The 15,998-nt window shown below is 36.8% G+C and overlaps 1 protein-coding gene across 7 annotated transcripts in view; it reads left to right on the top strand.

Moving 5' to 3' along the window:
• The window catches only part of DCLK1 (doublecortin like kinase 1), a 329,057-nt gene that overhangs the window by 21,212 nt on the left and 291,847 nt on the right, over nucleotides 1-15,998 (top strand). For all 7 annotated transcript variants that reach the window (XR_013763385.1, XR_013763386.1, XM_079137379.1 and 4 more), the window contains exon 3: nucleotides 184-530. Coding sequence is in view for 5 of the 7 variants with exons in the window: in XM_079137379.1 (XP_078993505.1) it covers nucleotides 184-530 (347 nt within the window). In the remaining 2 variants the exon portion in view is untranslated. The remainder of the gene's footprint in view (nucleotides 1-183; nucleotides 531-15,998) is intronic.

A 15,998-nucleotide genomic window follows, 5' to 3' on the forward strand; every position in this document is an offset into this window, starting at 1 on the left:
AGAACAAGGAGTCAGAAATCTTTCTTTCTCATTCAATATTAATCACTCCAGCATTGTATTAAAAGTTGCAGCTTGTTCTTGACTATATGGAGAAAAAGAGAAATAAGAGGCAAAACACACACACACAAAAAACGAAGTGAGTTTAGCTTAGTGTAGATTTAAATATATTTCTCTCTTTCTTAGGAGAGAGTTACGTGTGCGGCTCAATAGAGCCCTTCAAGAAACTGGAGTATACCAAGAACGTGAACCCCAACTGGTCAGTGAATGTCAAGACCACCTCGGCTTCCCGGGCCGTGTCTTCATTGGCCACTGCTAAAGGCAGCCCTTCGGAGGTGCGGGAGAATAAGGATTTCATTCGGCCTAAGCTGGTCACCATCATCAGAAGTGGAGTGAAGCCGCGGAAAGCAGTCAGGATTCTGCTGAACAAGAAAACGGCTCATTCCTTTGAGCAGGTCCTCACTGACATAACCGACGCCATCAAGCTGGACTCGGGAGTGGTGAAACGCCTGTACACCTTGGATGGCAAACAGGTAAGGGCGGCGTCTGAGTAGGACTCTGACTTTGCAGGGACCATCCAGGGAGTTGGGGGGTCTATGTGTCCTGCAGTGGACCTGAAGCATGCATTTTGCTCAAGTCACTGAGGGCACTGGGTCAGTTACTCAACAAGGGTGTACATGGTCTCAAGCTGAACCAAGGTTAGTGCTGGGCAGAATTAGTCATAGCAATAAAGTAAAGATAAAAACTGTCTTTGAAGAGTCAGTGATTATTCAGGACTTTCTACTTTTTCAGTATCATTTGCTTAGCATAAGGATGCTTTCCAGTCATGTGTTTTCAATTTTGCCCTTTGACTTATAGCCTCATGCATGTAGGATGTAGAGATGAATAATGTAAATAACATCTTATGATTCTGTGTCTCAGGAATGTTTACTGAGACTTATTTAAATTTTATAGATTTTAAAATATATGTCTCAGGTATGACATGTCATCATCTTGATGGCTTTAGGGTACACATGTCTAGAATATTATGTATCTTGTATTAAAAATATAATTTCAGAATTAAAATGAAAGAGTGGTTTCTTTAGCTATGAAATGCACCATCTATTAACATGGACGGGTGGGCATTTTAATGTGAGATGAGCAGAAAGGAAATATTAGCTTACAGGGTCTTGTGTGGACATTTGTAAAGATTTGACAGAACCCATTATGAACTGATTATTAAAAAAAAAAAAACACTGATCAAATGCACAGTGCAATTTGTTAGTCTTTCATAGTTTACCAGTGTCTTTGTTTAAGATGATCATTTTTAGCATTTTTATCTTTGCTTAAAATTTATTTTTTAATGTGACTATCAAAATGCCTTTTTGGTTTTGAGAGATGATTTCAATGGTTTGTATGTATAGTTCAGCTTAAAATCAAAACTGGATTCATAAATTAAGAGATTGATCTTTTTAAGTAGAAGACTCATACAAGTTCTTGACAGCTAACACATTTAAACTTAATGAATTAGAATAGATGCTAATACTATAAAGAGTGTGAGTCATGAAAGAATTATTCCCCTAGGGATCCATTTAAATGCTCAAACTTATAAAAATTCATTAGGAAAGAAGGAATATGTGCCAGTTGTTCATTTATATTGACCAATTTTCTGCTTGTTTTATAAAACTTGCATGTGGATGAGGATTTCTAGTGACAAGATTCTGTCTTCTTGATCTAAGAAGCTACCAACTGAATGTTATCAATATGTCAGTGACCAGAAAGTCCACTGTGCTGGCCTGTGAATTATAGTATCAGTAAGATGGAAAACTGCACATTAAAACATTTAGGCCCTCTGGTTCCATTTCTAAGGATTTATTCCACCATTCTGAAATTTTGCATTTCCATGAGTTAAGTCTTCCCAAGATGGAAACATACCTGTTTTTTGTCAAAAGTATAATTTAGAACCAAGTATACATTGATGAGTCTTCCTCTTCCCCTCCTCATTTCAGAATTTTGGGGATTTCAAATTGCTATGCACTGAGTCTAAAAATCATCTTTCATTACTCTAGCTAGTCTCTACATTAACTGATCAGTTAATATGTTTATCTAAGAATGAATTCCTAGAATAGGTACTATGATGTTCTCAGTTCTCATTTTCTGAATGCATCTAATGTCAGTATTTTATAGTGGCTATGTTTGCTGTGGTTTAAATGTAAATAATTGGGTGTAATGGGAAAGAATCCCAGGTTTAATGTCAACAGACCATGATTCAAATCTTGGCTTATCCACAGATTCTTTACTGATTTTTTTGATACATGTAACTGAGCCTTATTTTGCTTACCAATAAAACATAAATAAAATAATCACTGCTGTTTTATAAAGTGCTTATGGGATCAACTATGACAATACATGTGAAATCAGTTTTTTTACTACAATGACTATAACAGCTTTATTAAGCATAATTCTGAATACTTTGCATGTATTAGCACATTTAATCCTTATAGCAACTGGATTGTTATTCCCATTTATTGGATGAAGATACAAAGGCACAGAACTTATTAAAAACATGTCCAAGACTACAGAACTATAAGTGGTGGAGGTGGAATAGAACCTACACTCTAGATCTTCTTGGTAACCACTGTATTGCCACAGATATGTTTAAGCAGCACACAGAGGTAAAGGTGTATATATATATATATATTTTATATATATTATATTTTATATATATATATATAAAAATATATATATATATATATATATATTTTTTTTTTTTTTTTTTTTTGTACCAGGGATGAACCCAGGGACACTTAATCACTGAGCCACATCCCAAGTTCTTTTTTCTCTTTTCTTTTTTTATTTTGAGTCAGGGTCTTGCTGAGATGCTTAGGATCTCATTAAGTTGCTAAGGCTGGCTTTGAACTTGCAATCCTTCTGCCTCAATCTCCCAGGCTGTTGGGATTATAGGTATGTGCCACTGTGCCTGGTAAGAAAGGATTTTTCAGGGCTCTGTGTTAGGCAGCCTTCTGACACTTTAACAAGAAACCTGAGATACTTGACTTACAAAGAGAAAAACATTCATTATAGCTCAAAGTTTTAGAGGTTTCTGTCTGATTGGTTGGTCCCATTGCTTTTGGCTTGTGGCGGTCACACATGGTTAGTAAAGTCATTCACTTCATGGCAGGAGGTGAAAGAGGGTGAGGAAGGGGCCAGGGTCCCACAGACACCTTCAAGGCCATGCTCTCAGTGACCTAAAGATCTCCCATTAGGTTCCATCCCTTAAGAATTCTGCCACCTTCCAATAGTGCCAGCCAGAGGAACAGGTCTTTAAGACATGAACCTATAGGGGGAACTTTAGGATCCAAATGATAGCAGGAGCAATTTGTCCAGGGATATTATTTGACTGTTTTCTGATCATATATGTATGTATATAATTTTATTTTCCCCAGAGTCATTCTACTGACTGTTGTACTTGATTGTTCATTTTTTATCAAGCCTATAGTTTGCTGTTGTGGCCTTTCTTCTATTATAGCATGTTCTTTTCATAGCAGGAGTAGGGAAAAAAAAAAAAAAAACTGCAAAGGGTTTGGATGATAAAGTAGAATGAAGATAAAAACTTTTTCCTGGGTTCCCAGTGAGAAGAGAAATGCTTCCTCATGGACCCCAGCACTCTTTAGAATTGTTTCAATTCAAAAGAGAAATCTGCCCAATAAGAACTATGTTAGAGTAAAATTTTTTTGACATCCCTGGCAGAGTCTGGGGCTTGATGAGCCTTGGAGAATAAACCATTTGCCTCAAAGCCTTCCTGTGGAAAGTCGTACTGCCTAGTATGATGGCTTCTTACTCTACCCGTGGTGGCACTGGGGTCCACGTGTGGCCAATAAGACATCATCTTTAACATACTGGCCCACTTTTTTTTAAATAGCTTTATTGAGTCTTTGCATCAAACTCAAACAATGTGCAGACTCCAACACCCAGTAAAGTATTTCAAAGAATCTTGTTTTGTATTGAGAAAATAGAATTACTTGAAAAATGAATAGCTTGAGCCAGATGTGGTGGTACACATCTGTAATCCCAGCTACCCAAAAGGTTGAGGCAGGAGGGTTACAAGTTCCAGGCCAGTCTAGGCAACTTAGCATGACTCTGTCTCAAAATTTAAAATAAATTAATAAATGAAAAGGACCAGGGCTATACCTCAGTGGTACAGTGTGCTCCAGGTTCAATCCCCAGTACTATAGGTTAAAAGCAAAAACAAAACAACAAAACAAAACAAAACACCACTAGAATAGCTTGATTACTTTAGGTAAGTGGGTGGTGAGGATGATATGCAAGCAGAAACAGCTTTCACATTGCCTTCAGGAAGCCAGAAGATATATCCCTGGAATAGGTACTGTTGATACTGAGATTTTTAACAATGGAACCATGAAAGTCAATGCCTACTGTTTGATTTGTTACCCAGAGGAGATGGGGACTGAAGGGCATAGACCACATGTTGCCCTCTCTCATTCCTACCACCAGTTGACTTCTTTGCTTGTGGCCTATTGGGTTTGCATGAAGCCCTAACCCAGGAATTCATCTTACAGAACTTTTTTGAAATTTTAAAGCTGATCTAGGGAATTCAGCATATTGGAAATGCACCACATAGGATTTTGCAGGAAGCTGAAAGTTGTCAGAATGACTGTGCTGACTCAAGAGTAGCCTATTTGTGAGCAGGTCTTTTCTAATGATTTTCTAACTCCATTCTTCATTCAGGGACACTGAAGTAAGAGGTTTACTATAACCTTTCCCCCTCTTTGTAGTGTACATGATTCTGCTGAACATGAAATCAGGCTCTTGGTTGGCGTGACTGGGGAATCCAAGGAAATACTTGCTGTGCCCTGTTTTCAGTGATGTATTATTTATCTGGTTTTGATTAAGCCCCCTACACACACACACACACACACACACACACACACTTAGAAAAATGGTATTTGCTAGTTGAGGGTCGCATCTCCTTTTTCCTTATCAGAGGGAATTTTCAGTCTCAACCTAAGAGTCTCTTCTCTTGCCACCACGTGGGGCAGGATGTTGGGGCTTTGCTGTATGTTATTCACTCACCCTGCCAAGTGACTGCTCCCAAAGGTCATTTGGAGTGTGACTATTTTTTAAGTGATTAAAGTAAGCCCCCAAAGTACAAGATTTGCTGCAAAGATACCCTTGCATATCTCCTGAATCCTTTTATGGAAAAGCAAATCTGGCTGTCTGGAGCTGCTAAATCTGCTAAATCTGTGATTATTGAGTCCTTCCTTAGAAACATAAAGAACAGCAAGTCTTAGAACTGCTAGTGCCTAAGCAGGGAATTTATATGATAAAGATCAAAGATAAGGTACTTCTCAATGATCTTGCCTTCCCTTTGGAAAATAGTAATGATAAATTAGATTGTTATTTAAGTAGAAAATATAGCACATCCCCATCTTATTTACCGTTTGACCCTAAAAATCTAGCAACATTGCAGCAAACACAGGTAACTTTGGGGGCAAAGGTCAGGGATATATTATATTATATTTTTATTATGTAGATATTTCATGGAGGTCATGTACTTTGTAAATTCCCCTACTGCTAGCATGCTAGCATGAGCAAACAATTTGTGTTTTCCTAATATGGAAAATTCTAGAACTCACTCAACTGAAGTGCAGTGATCCCCCTCATCTTTGGTTTCGCTTTTCCAGGGTTTTGGTTACCCAAGGTCAGTCATCATCAGTAATATAAAATGGAAAATTTCACATTTTAATGGGATTGGGGAGCACATTCATATAACTTTTATTATAGTACATTGTTCTGTTTATTCTGTTTTTTTCATTATTATAGTTAATTTTCTGCTGTTTCTAATTTATAAATCAAACTTTATCATAGGTATGTATGGGGGGAAAAAAGTGTATGTAGAGTTTGGTCGGTCTGCAATTCCAGGCATCCACCAGGAGCCTTGGAACGTGTCCCCCACATAAGAGGGGACTACTGTACTTGCAAACTAATTTAGATGGGAAAATGAGGAGAGATGTGATAGCTGCCATCTTAAGGAAATTCAGTGACTGTCAATAAATTAATCAGTTATGTCTTCTCTTTTTCTTTTGATTGTTAAATCCCCATTACCTATTCCAAACATAAAGACCAAAAGATGTTGTTAATGAATCATAATTGCAGCCATTCACTTTTGGTAATTAGAATATGAGTTTATTGAAATTCAGGAAAAAAGTAATGACAATCAATAGGAATTTATGAATCAGATATCACAAAATAATCTCGTTTTTTCATATCTAATTTTAATCTGAAGTACAAATAATTTGATGCACACGAGTTTAGAGAACTTAGACTATGTCTTCCTCTTACAAATTAAAGAAGCATAAACATTGCTACAACATCTGACCTTTGCTACAGCAGTTGATGACTTAGAAAATATGAATTAGGAAAGAAAAGGCAAAATAAAACCAAAGGAAGTAGTTGGAAGGAATCAATAAAGTTAACGGGGTAAAATGAAGTAGATTACCTCATGTATGACTGCATGACTGATGTGATCCTGCAATATGTACAATCAGAAAAATGAGAGATTACACTCCATTTATGTATGATCTATCAAAATGTATAAATGTGTCTACTGTTACATACAACTTATTAGAATTAATAAAATTTTAAAAATTTAAAAAAAAAAGAAAATATGAAAACCAAAAGTTTCTAAATAAAAAGTAAGGAATTTTAGGATGTGATTAGAATTGTTTGGACCAGAAAAGGAGATTTTTTTTTTTTTCCTGTAGCTGTTGGTTATAGTGGCATTTTTCCTTTTTTAAAAATAGAGCTTTTTTCTATGACAGCTCAAACTCCTATGATAAGCACATTTAAATCCTTCATTCTTGGTATAAAAGTTTTACCATTAGGAGTCAATACATTATCTGTGTTGTAAAAGTGAATGTAACACATTTTAGTTTTGTTTACAGTTGTTGTAAATAAAACCTAATACCAGTAATTTAATTTTCATTTTAAAATGTCAAATTAAAATTTCTACCAAAGCTCACAGCACATGTTAAATCACGCTCGTGATTTACTGGAGTTGTGAGTTGATGGAAATATCTTAGCTGATTTCAAAGAAGAGGGAGTTTAAAAATAATTATGATACTTCCTTTAGAGAATTAAAGTGTTCAGAATAGAATATGCTAATAGATTGCATATCTTTGGTGCAATCTTTTGATATTCAGGACTTAGGAGCCATACATGTCCTTGTGTAGATATTAATTTGTCCAAATGTGAAAGAATCAAATTGTTTTCTTCCAGTCTGAATTTCTCTAACAGTGTAATCAGTTATGGGTGCTTGCAGTGATGTGATATTTTAAGGCTTTGGTTAGTTTTAGCAAAAGTCAGTTTTCTATAACATGAATTTCGAGATCAGAAATTATGTTCCCCCAAGTCCTTCTAGTAGTATGTTGAGGTTACTTGGAGCATTTTTTATGATGGCTTTGGGATTGCCTCCTGTTGACTTTTGCTGCTTCTGCAAAGGCTGGCAGCCATGACTTGGCCTTTGATGCATGTTATTATGAAAAGAAATCAGACTTTAAAAATCTGCTGGGCCCAGGCTTTGATTTTAATCTGAAAATATGATAAGTTTGAGGTTTCTCATTCAGGCCTGGAAAATTGGGTTAGCTTCCCAACCTGCTGTGGTTTACGTCTTGAATGTTCTACAGAGGCACATGTGTTGGATGCTTGATCCCCCACATGGCATTGTTGGAAACTTTAAGAGGTAGGGCCCAGTGGAAGGACTTTAGATCCTTGGGGGTGTGCCCTCAAATGATTGTGGGACCCTGGCCCCTCCTTCTTCCTCTATTTTTTCACTTCCCAGCCATGAGGTGAGTGGTTTTGCTCTGCCACAGGTTCCCTACCATGATTTGCTGCCTTATCTAAGTCCCCAAATCAATAGGACCCACTGATCATTAACTGAACAAAATCTTCAAAACTGTAAGCCAAGATAAAACATTTCTCTTTATAAGTTGATTATATCAGATATTCATTATAGTAACAGAAAACTGACTAATACACCAGCTTACTGATTAAGCTTAAAAATTCTGTATATTGTTTATTTATAATGAGGAAATTTTCTTATTATGTTATAATTTATGCATAGATATGTGTGTGGTGTGAGCCTTGGCTAGTCAAATAAACTCTCTCAATATTTTTTCCTTTTCTTAGAAATAAAAATAATAATGCCTTCCTTATAATATTGGTGTGATAATTAGTTGGCAAACTGTATCTGTGAAGGCCCTCGCTTGACGCATGGTGAGTCCTCTATAATATTAGTTCTTCTCCTTTCTGTTTCATAGTCCAAACTTTCTTCAAAGTACACAGGGCTGGGCATGTAGCTCAGTGTAGAATACTTGCATAGCATATTCAGGACCCTGGGTTCAATCCCAGCACAAGGAAAAAGCATAAACTTGTAGTTATAAAATATCATGAATATAGAATTGGCTATTGTGTATTTTTTCCATTTTAATTGAATTATGATAACTGAACTAGTAATGATGGTATTTTTATCATCCCATTTATTGTCAGTTATAAATGCAACCCAGATAGTATTTTCTTCACTTCTTTAGTTGTGCAAGTCATTCCATTCTAGCAATGCAGTGATATTATTATTACTATTGTTTGTTGAATGCCTTCTCTCTGCCTAGCACTCTGTGCCTAGCTAGTTGCTATATGTACATGTAACACTGAAGATTATTACATTGGTGATTCAGTATAATTTTATTGAATCATAAACATGACTCTGCAAGGCAAGAAACTACCCATTTCTCAAGATTCAATTCAAAGGTGACCTTGTCTATGAAACACTTCTTTCTTCCCCCTACAGAATTGACAGCTCCCTGTCTTGGGGCCCATTGCTGTCCCATGTACATAGCCCCACATCTCTTCACTATACCAACCTGTTGTCATGCCTGTTTTCACCTTCAGATTTATAGGATGAAGCTAGGAAGGTGTCATACTGACTTTTGAACCTCCAGGTCCTGATCTGGCAAATGCTTTTTCAATTAATGATTAGACAACATGTGAGTGGACTATTGACTGGTTGGCCATGGCTGCTCTCTTTGCATTAGCATATTACCTCCAGTGTTTGGTGAAGTACATGTAGGCCAGGGCCCCGTAGGAACTGACTGGATCACCCTGAGCTGTGTGGTGTGTAATTATAAATGAAGGTAGTGTTCTCTTCAGTGTAACCCAGGTTATAAATGATCATCAAGGTGGTTGTTCTCTAGGTTGGACTCCTGCTTCATGAAAGACTCCCTCATCTGCCCATTTTGGAGCATTTTGGCTATTAAAAGCATTTTTATCCTGGGAGGTAATAATAGATATTCTGTTAGAAAAAACCTCACCATTTGAGTTAGATGAATTGTTCTAAACCTTCCTGACATTCTCTTGGCTGTTCAGTGAACAAAGAGAAGAGCTGATCAATACATTCTGTGTATTTAAAAATTGGTGCTGGGCCAATAAGTGATTTTCATGAAAAGCATCTGGACAATTATTGCAGAGACATTAACCTACAGGATTCAAGGGACTTTGTGATGGCAGAATACAATATGTTGCAGCAGATTTTTCTGATTAGTTTAAATCCTTGAAACTAAATTAAATGAAAGATGGCAGTCTCAGAAATTAAATGGAACTTAAAAAATCCAATTTAAAATCTGAATTATGTTGTAAACAACATGGCCTAGAAATGAAAAGACAGATGGGAGATTTAATTTTTAATTGGCTTTTTTCATGATAAGATTAATATGCAATCAATAAAGGATTTTCAAGCAAATGGGGAAATATTAAGATAAATAAAAATTATCTATAGTCTCATTGACAAGGTAGCTCTCATTCATAATTTGGTCCATTTCTGTTGCCTTTTTCCCTTAATAACAGTTCAGATCTTATTTTGTGTAGAGTTTGGTTTCTTGCTGGTAACTTCACATAGCAATGTGCACATTTATATGGGAAATGTATTAAGTTATCCTTTCTTTAACTTTGTTCCTTCATTGCCTAGTGTAAGATCCCCTGAAGTCAATCGCCCTGTGTACTTTCTTCTATTGTGACTCCTCTGTAGAATTTCTCCTGTCTGTGAGCTGACTTAGGACTGAAGACATCGAGTTCCAAACTCAGAAGGAGAAGCAAATGGATGTAAAGTAGTTATTATTGAGATGTCGTTAAATGTGCACATGATCCAACTTACTGTGGTTTGACTTATCGTTTGTTTTTTTTTAACTTTACAATGATATAATAGTGATATGCATTCAGTAGAAACTGTCTTTGAATTTCAGATTTGGATGGTCTTTCATATCAGTCATATTCAGAGTCTGATACGCTCTGGCAATGCTAGGCAGTGGCAGTAACCTCAACTCCCGATCATGGGAAGAAACAACCAAGACTCTGCTGTGTACTGTGCTGCTAAGCTAGGATGTTTGGTGGATTCAAAGCATTTTTAACTCACAGTATTTCCAGTTTAACAATGGGGTAGCAAATGTCACCCCTTAGGAAGTTGAGGAGTATCCGAAATTAGTTATTAGAGGATCAAAGTGTCTCAGAATTCATCTTCTCTTCTGGAATACTCTTAGAAAATAAAATTTCACATTTTCCAAACACCGTCTTATTAAATAAATCTAGCTTTTTTCCATGAATTCAAGGTAATTTAGGGTTTTAGGTCAATCTGTAGCAGTCATCATGATCCTTCATGAGTCTCTCCCTGAGGAAGAAACACAAAGTCATTCTCTTTCATGTATAATCACTTCTGCTTTGTGTTGTAAGACAAAACATCTTGGACAAAGAAGACAAGCCTTCATTGACTTCTATATTCTTAAATCCCTTCCTTAGATGCCTAATATTTGATCAATGATTTTTCTTGATTTTTAACTGGTGATTCATATTCGTAGAATCATAGGGCTAGCAATATATGTAGAGAGCTCTTTCTATACTTTCCCCCTTTCCTTGGAAGACCACAAACTAAACATACCTTGGCATGTAGTATGATAAAATTGTATTTTATTTTTAAAGAGATCTTCTAGGAAGAAAGTAACTTAAGGTCAGCAATTTTTTGAAAAATAGATATTTTTATTTATTTATTTATTTATTTTTGTTTGTAGTGCTGAGGGTTGAACACAGACCTCGTTGCATCCAGGCAAGTGCTCTGTCACTAAGCTAGCTACATCCTCAGTTCTTAGACATTTACTTCAAATGCTTTTTCAGAGTAGTAGTATGGAATTTGGTAACTGGTTACACAACAGAAAAAAAGTTGTGAAGAATCCTGCTATGTACTCAGGAATATGCTCATCCCTGTTCTTAGACTCCTTTCTAAAAAATTGGTCAGGGGACATCAGCAGTCATACCTTCCAGAGCATGTGGAAATGCAGACTGCCATATTCCACTCAGATCCACTGAATTAAAGTGTGCATTTCAAAAAGATTCTCAGGTAATCAATATTCACATGAAAGTTTGAGATGCACAACTCAGAAGACTCAATAGTATCAATGGACCATCAGACTCCAAAGACCATAAGATGGTACATCCTGGCTGTTACACGGTAGATGGAATTAAACATTAATTTTAGCTAATTTAGCAGTTTCATCAGCATCCTCTCAATACCAGTGTTAACCTCAGATGGCAAGATATGATTGCCAGCAACAATCTTCTGGAAAGCAGCCAGTCCATTAGTATGAAATGTGTTCCTACTGCAGTCTAGCCTCAGTGGAGGATGGATGGCTTCCTGTATGGAGAATAAATGGAGGTTAAGAGATGCAGGGAAGGATGAGCACATACTGTGGAAATGTTGTTCCTGAGCAAAAGATTAATGTACATGGTTCCCACAAAGTCCATATGCATGCTGTTAGATATTTTCCGTATGCTCCCTGCTATATGCTGCACAAATTGAATATTTTCTTCATGCTTCTGCAGAAGTGATCGAAAGTCATTAAAACTGTTTGTGGGAGCTGTTATTAGATCTTTAGCTGTTGTCAGGTACAATCCCAGTGCTTGAGAAAACCCTCAGCGTGGAAGATGCCCAGAAGAACATAGGGACATGTTAAATAAATGCAGAAAATGGAGGGGTAACTTGGGAGATAATTTCCTGCCAGCATTCCTAGGGATTTAGTGACCAAGAATCTTACATATCTCAGACTTGATAATTGAGAACAGCAGTGGGTGGGGTAAACTGGTGTGAATGAACTGCCTAGAAATCAGAGGTTTTTTTTTTTTTTTATTGTAAACAAATGGGATACATGTTGTTTCTCTATTTGTACGTGGAGTCAAGGCATACCATTTGTGTAATCATAAATTTACATAGGGCAATGTTTGATTCATTCTGTTATTATTTTTTCCCTTCCCCCAACCCCTCCCACCCCTCTTTTCCCTCTGTACAGTCCTTCCTTCCTCCATTCTTACCACCTTCCTTAACCCTAATCCTAAACCTAACCCTAACCCTAACGCTAACCCCTCCCACCCCCCATTATATGTCCTCATCCGCTTATCAGCGAAATCATTCATTCTTTAGTTTTTTGAGATTGGGCTTATCTCAGTTAGCATGATATTCTCCAATTTCATCCATTTGCCTGCAAATGCCATAATTTTATCATTCTTTATGGCAGGGTAATATTCCATTGTATATATATGCCACAGTTTCTTTATCCATTCATCAATTGAAGGGCATCTAGGTTGGTTCCATAATCTGGCTATGGTGACTTGAGCAGCAATGAACATTGATGTGGCTGTATCTCTGTAGTATGCTGATTTTAAGTCCTTTGGGTATAGGCCAAAGAGTGGGATAGTTGGGTCAAATGGTGATTCCATTCCAAGCTTTCTGAGGAATCTCTATACTGCTTTCCAGAGTGGCTGCACTAATTTGCAACCCCACCAGCAATGTATGAGTGTACCTTTTTCCCTACATCCTCTCCAACACCTATTGTTGCTTGTATTCTTGATAATCGCCATTCTAATTGGGGTGAGATGGAATCTTAGTGTAGTTTTGATTTGCATTTCTCTTATTACTAAAGATGTTGAACATTTTTTCATAAATCTGTTGATTGCTTGTACATCTTCTTCTGTGAAGTGTCTGTTCATTTTCTTAGCCCATTAATTGATTGGATTATTTGTATTCTTGGTGTAGAGTTTTTTGAGTTCTTTATATATTCTGGAAATTAGCGCTCTATCTGAAGTATGAGTGGCAAAGATATTCTCCCACTCTGTAGGCTCTCTCTTCACATTACTGATAGTTTCCTTTGCTGAGAGAAAGCTTTTTAGTTTGAATGTATCTCAGTTGTTGATTCTTGCTTTTATTTCTTGTGCTATGGGAGTCCTGTTAAGGAAGTCTAGAAATCAGTTATGTTTTCTTAAGTGCAGTCTGGAGGTGAAAGGATTTAGGAGTTACCTACTTAATTGAGCTGTCAATTGGCAGTAGCTGCACACCATTTAGGGTAGACAGGGTTTTGCAAACAACCTTACAATGCCTAGTGACCCCATCCATGGGAACTTTTTTGAATGAGAAAATCAACTCTATCTCTGAAATTATAGGTCCAACTTGGAGTCAAAATACTTAGCTGTAGCAGTAAGTGGGATCTCTATATGGAGAATCAGTTAATTGCTTTATTTCTGTTTATTAGTTGATGCTATGGCCCTGTGAATAATAAAATTGCTTACATATTTCTCAGACTATTTCCAGGATGGCATCCTGTGAAAGGATTGTCTTCAGGCATGCTGGCCATTTTGTTTCTTGTTAACGTCATCATTTCATTCTATAACAAAAATTCCTTTTCTTTTTCATTTGTGTTTCATGTCGCATTGGTAGGTTTAACCACGGTGTATCTTTTTAAAAAAAATTATTCTTTTTAGTTATACATGACAGTAGAATGTATTTTGACATATCATATATACCTGGAGGGTAACTTCCCATTCTTATGGTTGTATGTAATGTGGAGTTACACTGGTCGTGCATTCATATATGAACATAGGAAAGTTCTGTCCAGTTCATTCTGTTATCTCTCCCATTCCCATTCCCCTCTCTCCCCCAATCTGGTGAACCTCCACTCCCCTCCCCTTGTGAGTCAGCATCCACATATCAGAAAGAACATTTGACCTTTGGTGTTTTAGGGTTGGCTTTTTTCACTTAGCAGATAGTCTCCAGATCCATCCACTTACCAGCAAATGACATAGTTTCATTCGTCTTTATTGCTGAGTAATATTCCATTATGTATTTGGTACCATGTTTTCTTTATCCATTCATCTTTTGAAGGGCATCTAGGTTGGTTTCATAGCTTAGCTATTGTGAGTTGAGCTGCTGTGAACATTGATAAGCCACTGTTTATCTTAAAGAATACATTATATTCTTGTTGCATTTAGTGACATTAATTAGCCATATAAGAAAAGGAGAATCTTAGATCATTTTATGATGCCTTTGGGATATGTTTTGTAGGAAGAAATTGGATCTCATACATTATTTATTGTGCAGAGTGCTCATTGTTAATAGTGACCATAAAAGCAAAGACCTGTTACAAAAGGCTATTTACATAGTTTTGCAAAATTGGACCAACAATTTCATGTGGGTTCTATCATGATGGTGGTGCTTTACTGTTTTAATTTAAATGCCTTTTCATTTTGAAAAGTGTGTTCTGTAACTCTGTTAGGTCAGTAAACATCTGTCAATCATGGTCTCTATGCCAGGCTCTGTGCCAGGTGCTTGGAATGTCTGTTTCCTCTCAGTAGTTGGTGGGAAGGCTTGGGGCTATTCCTCACAGTAGAATTATAAAGGAGAATGTCCTTTTAGGACTCACTGGATTCACTGCTGGAGAAACTTGGCATTTTCACATTTGTGTATTCCTATAAGGAAGAGATGGATTGATATGGCTCATCTTATTTGAGTATGTCCTTGCATTATTTGGTAGTGTGACTGTTGAAACATGCTTGGGCAGCATTGCCTTCATATTTTAAGTAACTGAAAGACACATTCTATTTTATAGTTTGCACAATATTTCTAATGCATTCAGAGCTCAAGTAATATAAAAAGTTTACTTTCGTGTACCAACATGCTAGCAAAACAGCTTTCCCTTAAAATTAGTCCCTGCACTCAAAGCCTATAGCATATTTAAAAAACTTGAAAATGAATAATGAATGTATTAGCCTTCAGTTTTATAAGCCTGCCCTTTCCCATAGAGGTGTGTTGGCAGTCAGATCTGTAAAGTCACCGCTTATTTCCTCACATCAGTCAAAGTGAGAGGGAAGTTATTTTTAAAACTTGACAGGATTATCAAAATGTATGAAAACTTGACTTTGGGAATTTTTACACCCACATGAGTACATTTTGCAGCACAAGAGAAACAGGGGAAGAACTGGAGGAAATATGAATTCATTCTGAGAACTCAGCAACAATAACTACACAATGCTTCCAAGATTTTAAAATTAATTTTTAAGGGAAAATGAGACCTTCCCTATGTGTCTAGGTTATTGAATCTATCTCTGGCACTTCTTTTGCCTGGAAGGATCAGTGTTAACAACCCCACTGTAAATGAACCCTGCTTGTGTGTCTTTTCCTTTGCCCATTTGACATCAGCTGAAAAAAGGATGTCGGTCAGAAGAGTTCTGGAATAAGGCACCAGCTCTGTGCCTGGAGATGAGTGATAACACATGTCATAATGAATCAAAAGTTGGAAGATATTTTCTGTTACAACAGCTGGAAACATTTTGTCCAGTCGGCATGAACACTGCTGACTAATTGCCTTTCCAAGACAGTGAGGGACTGGAGTGTCCCTGGATGTGAGGCTTTGTAGAAAAGAGAATAATCACCCTAGATGTTGAGCCCAACCCAGGAAAATAACTTCCACAAGAACAGACTAGCAGCCAACTTTTTTGGAATGCTTACCATATGTAGACCTTGTTTCTTTCTTTCTTTTTTTTTTTTTTAACCACATTAACAGTATCATGTGATAGATAATATGATTATCTGCATTTCACACAGGCAGAAACAGGGGAAATTAACTGGCCTGAGTGAT

Source organism: Sciurus vulgaris, assembly GCF_902686455.1.
Source record: "Sciurus vulgaris genome assembly, chromosome: 4".
Lineage (NCBI taxonomy): Eukaryota > Metazoa > Chordata > Mammalia > Rodentia > Sciuridae > Sciurus > Sciurus vulgaris.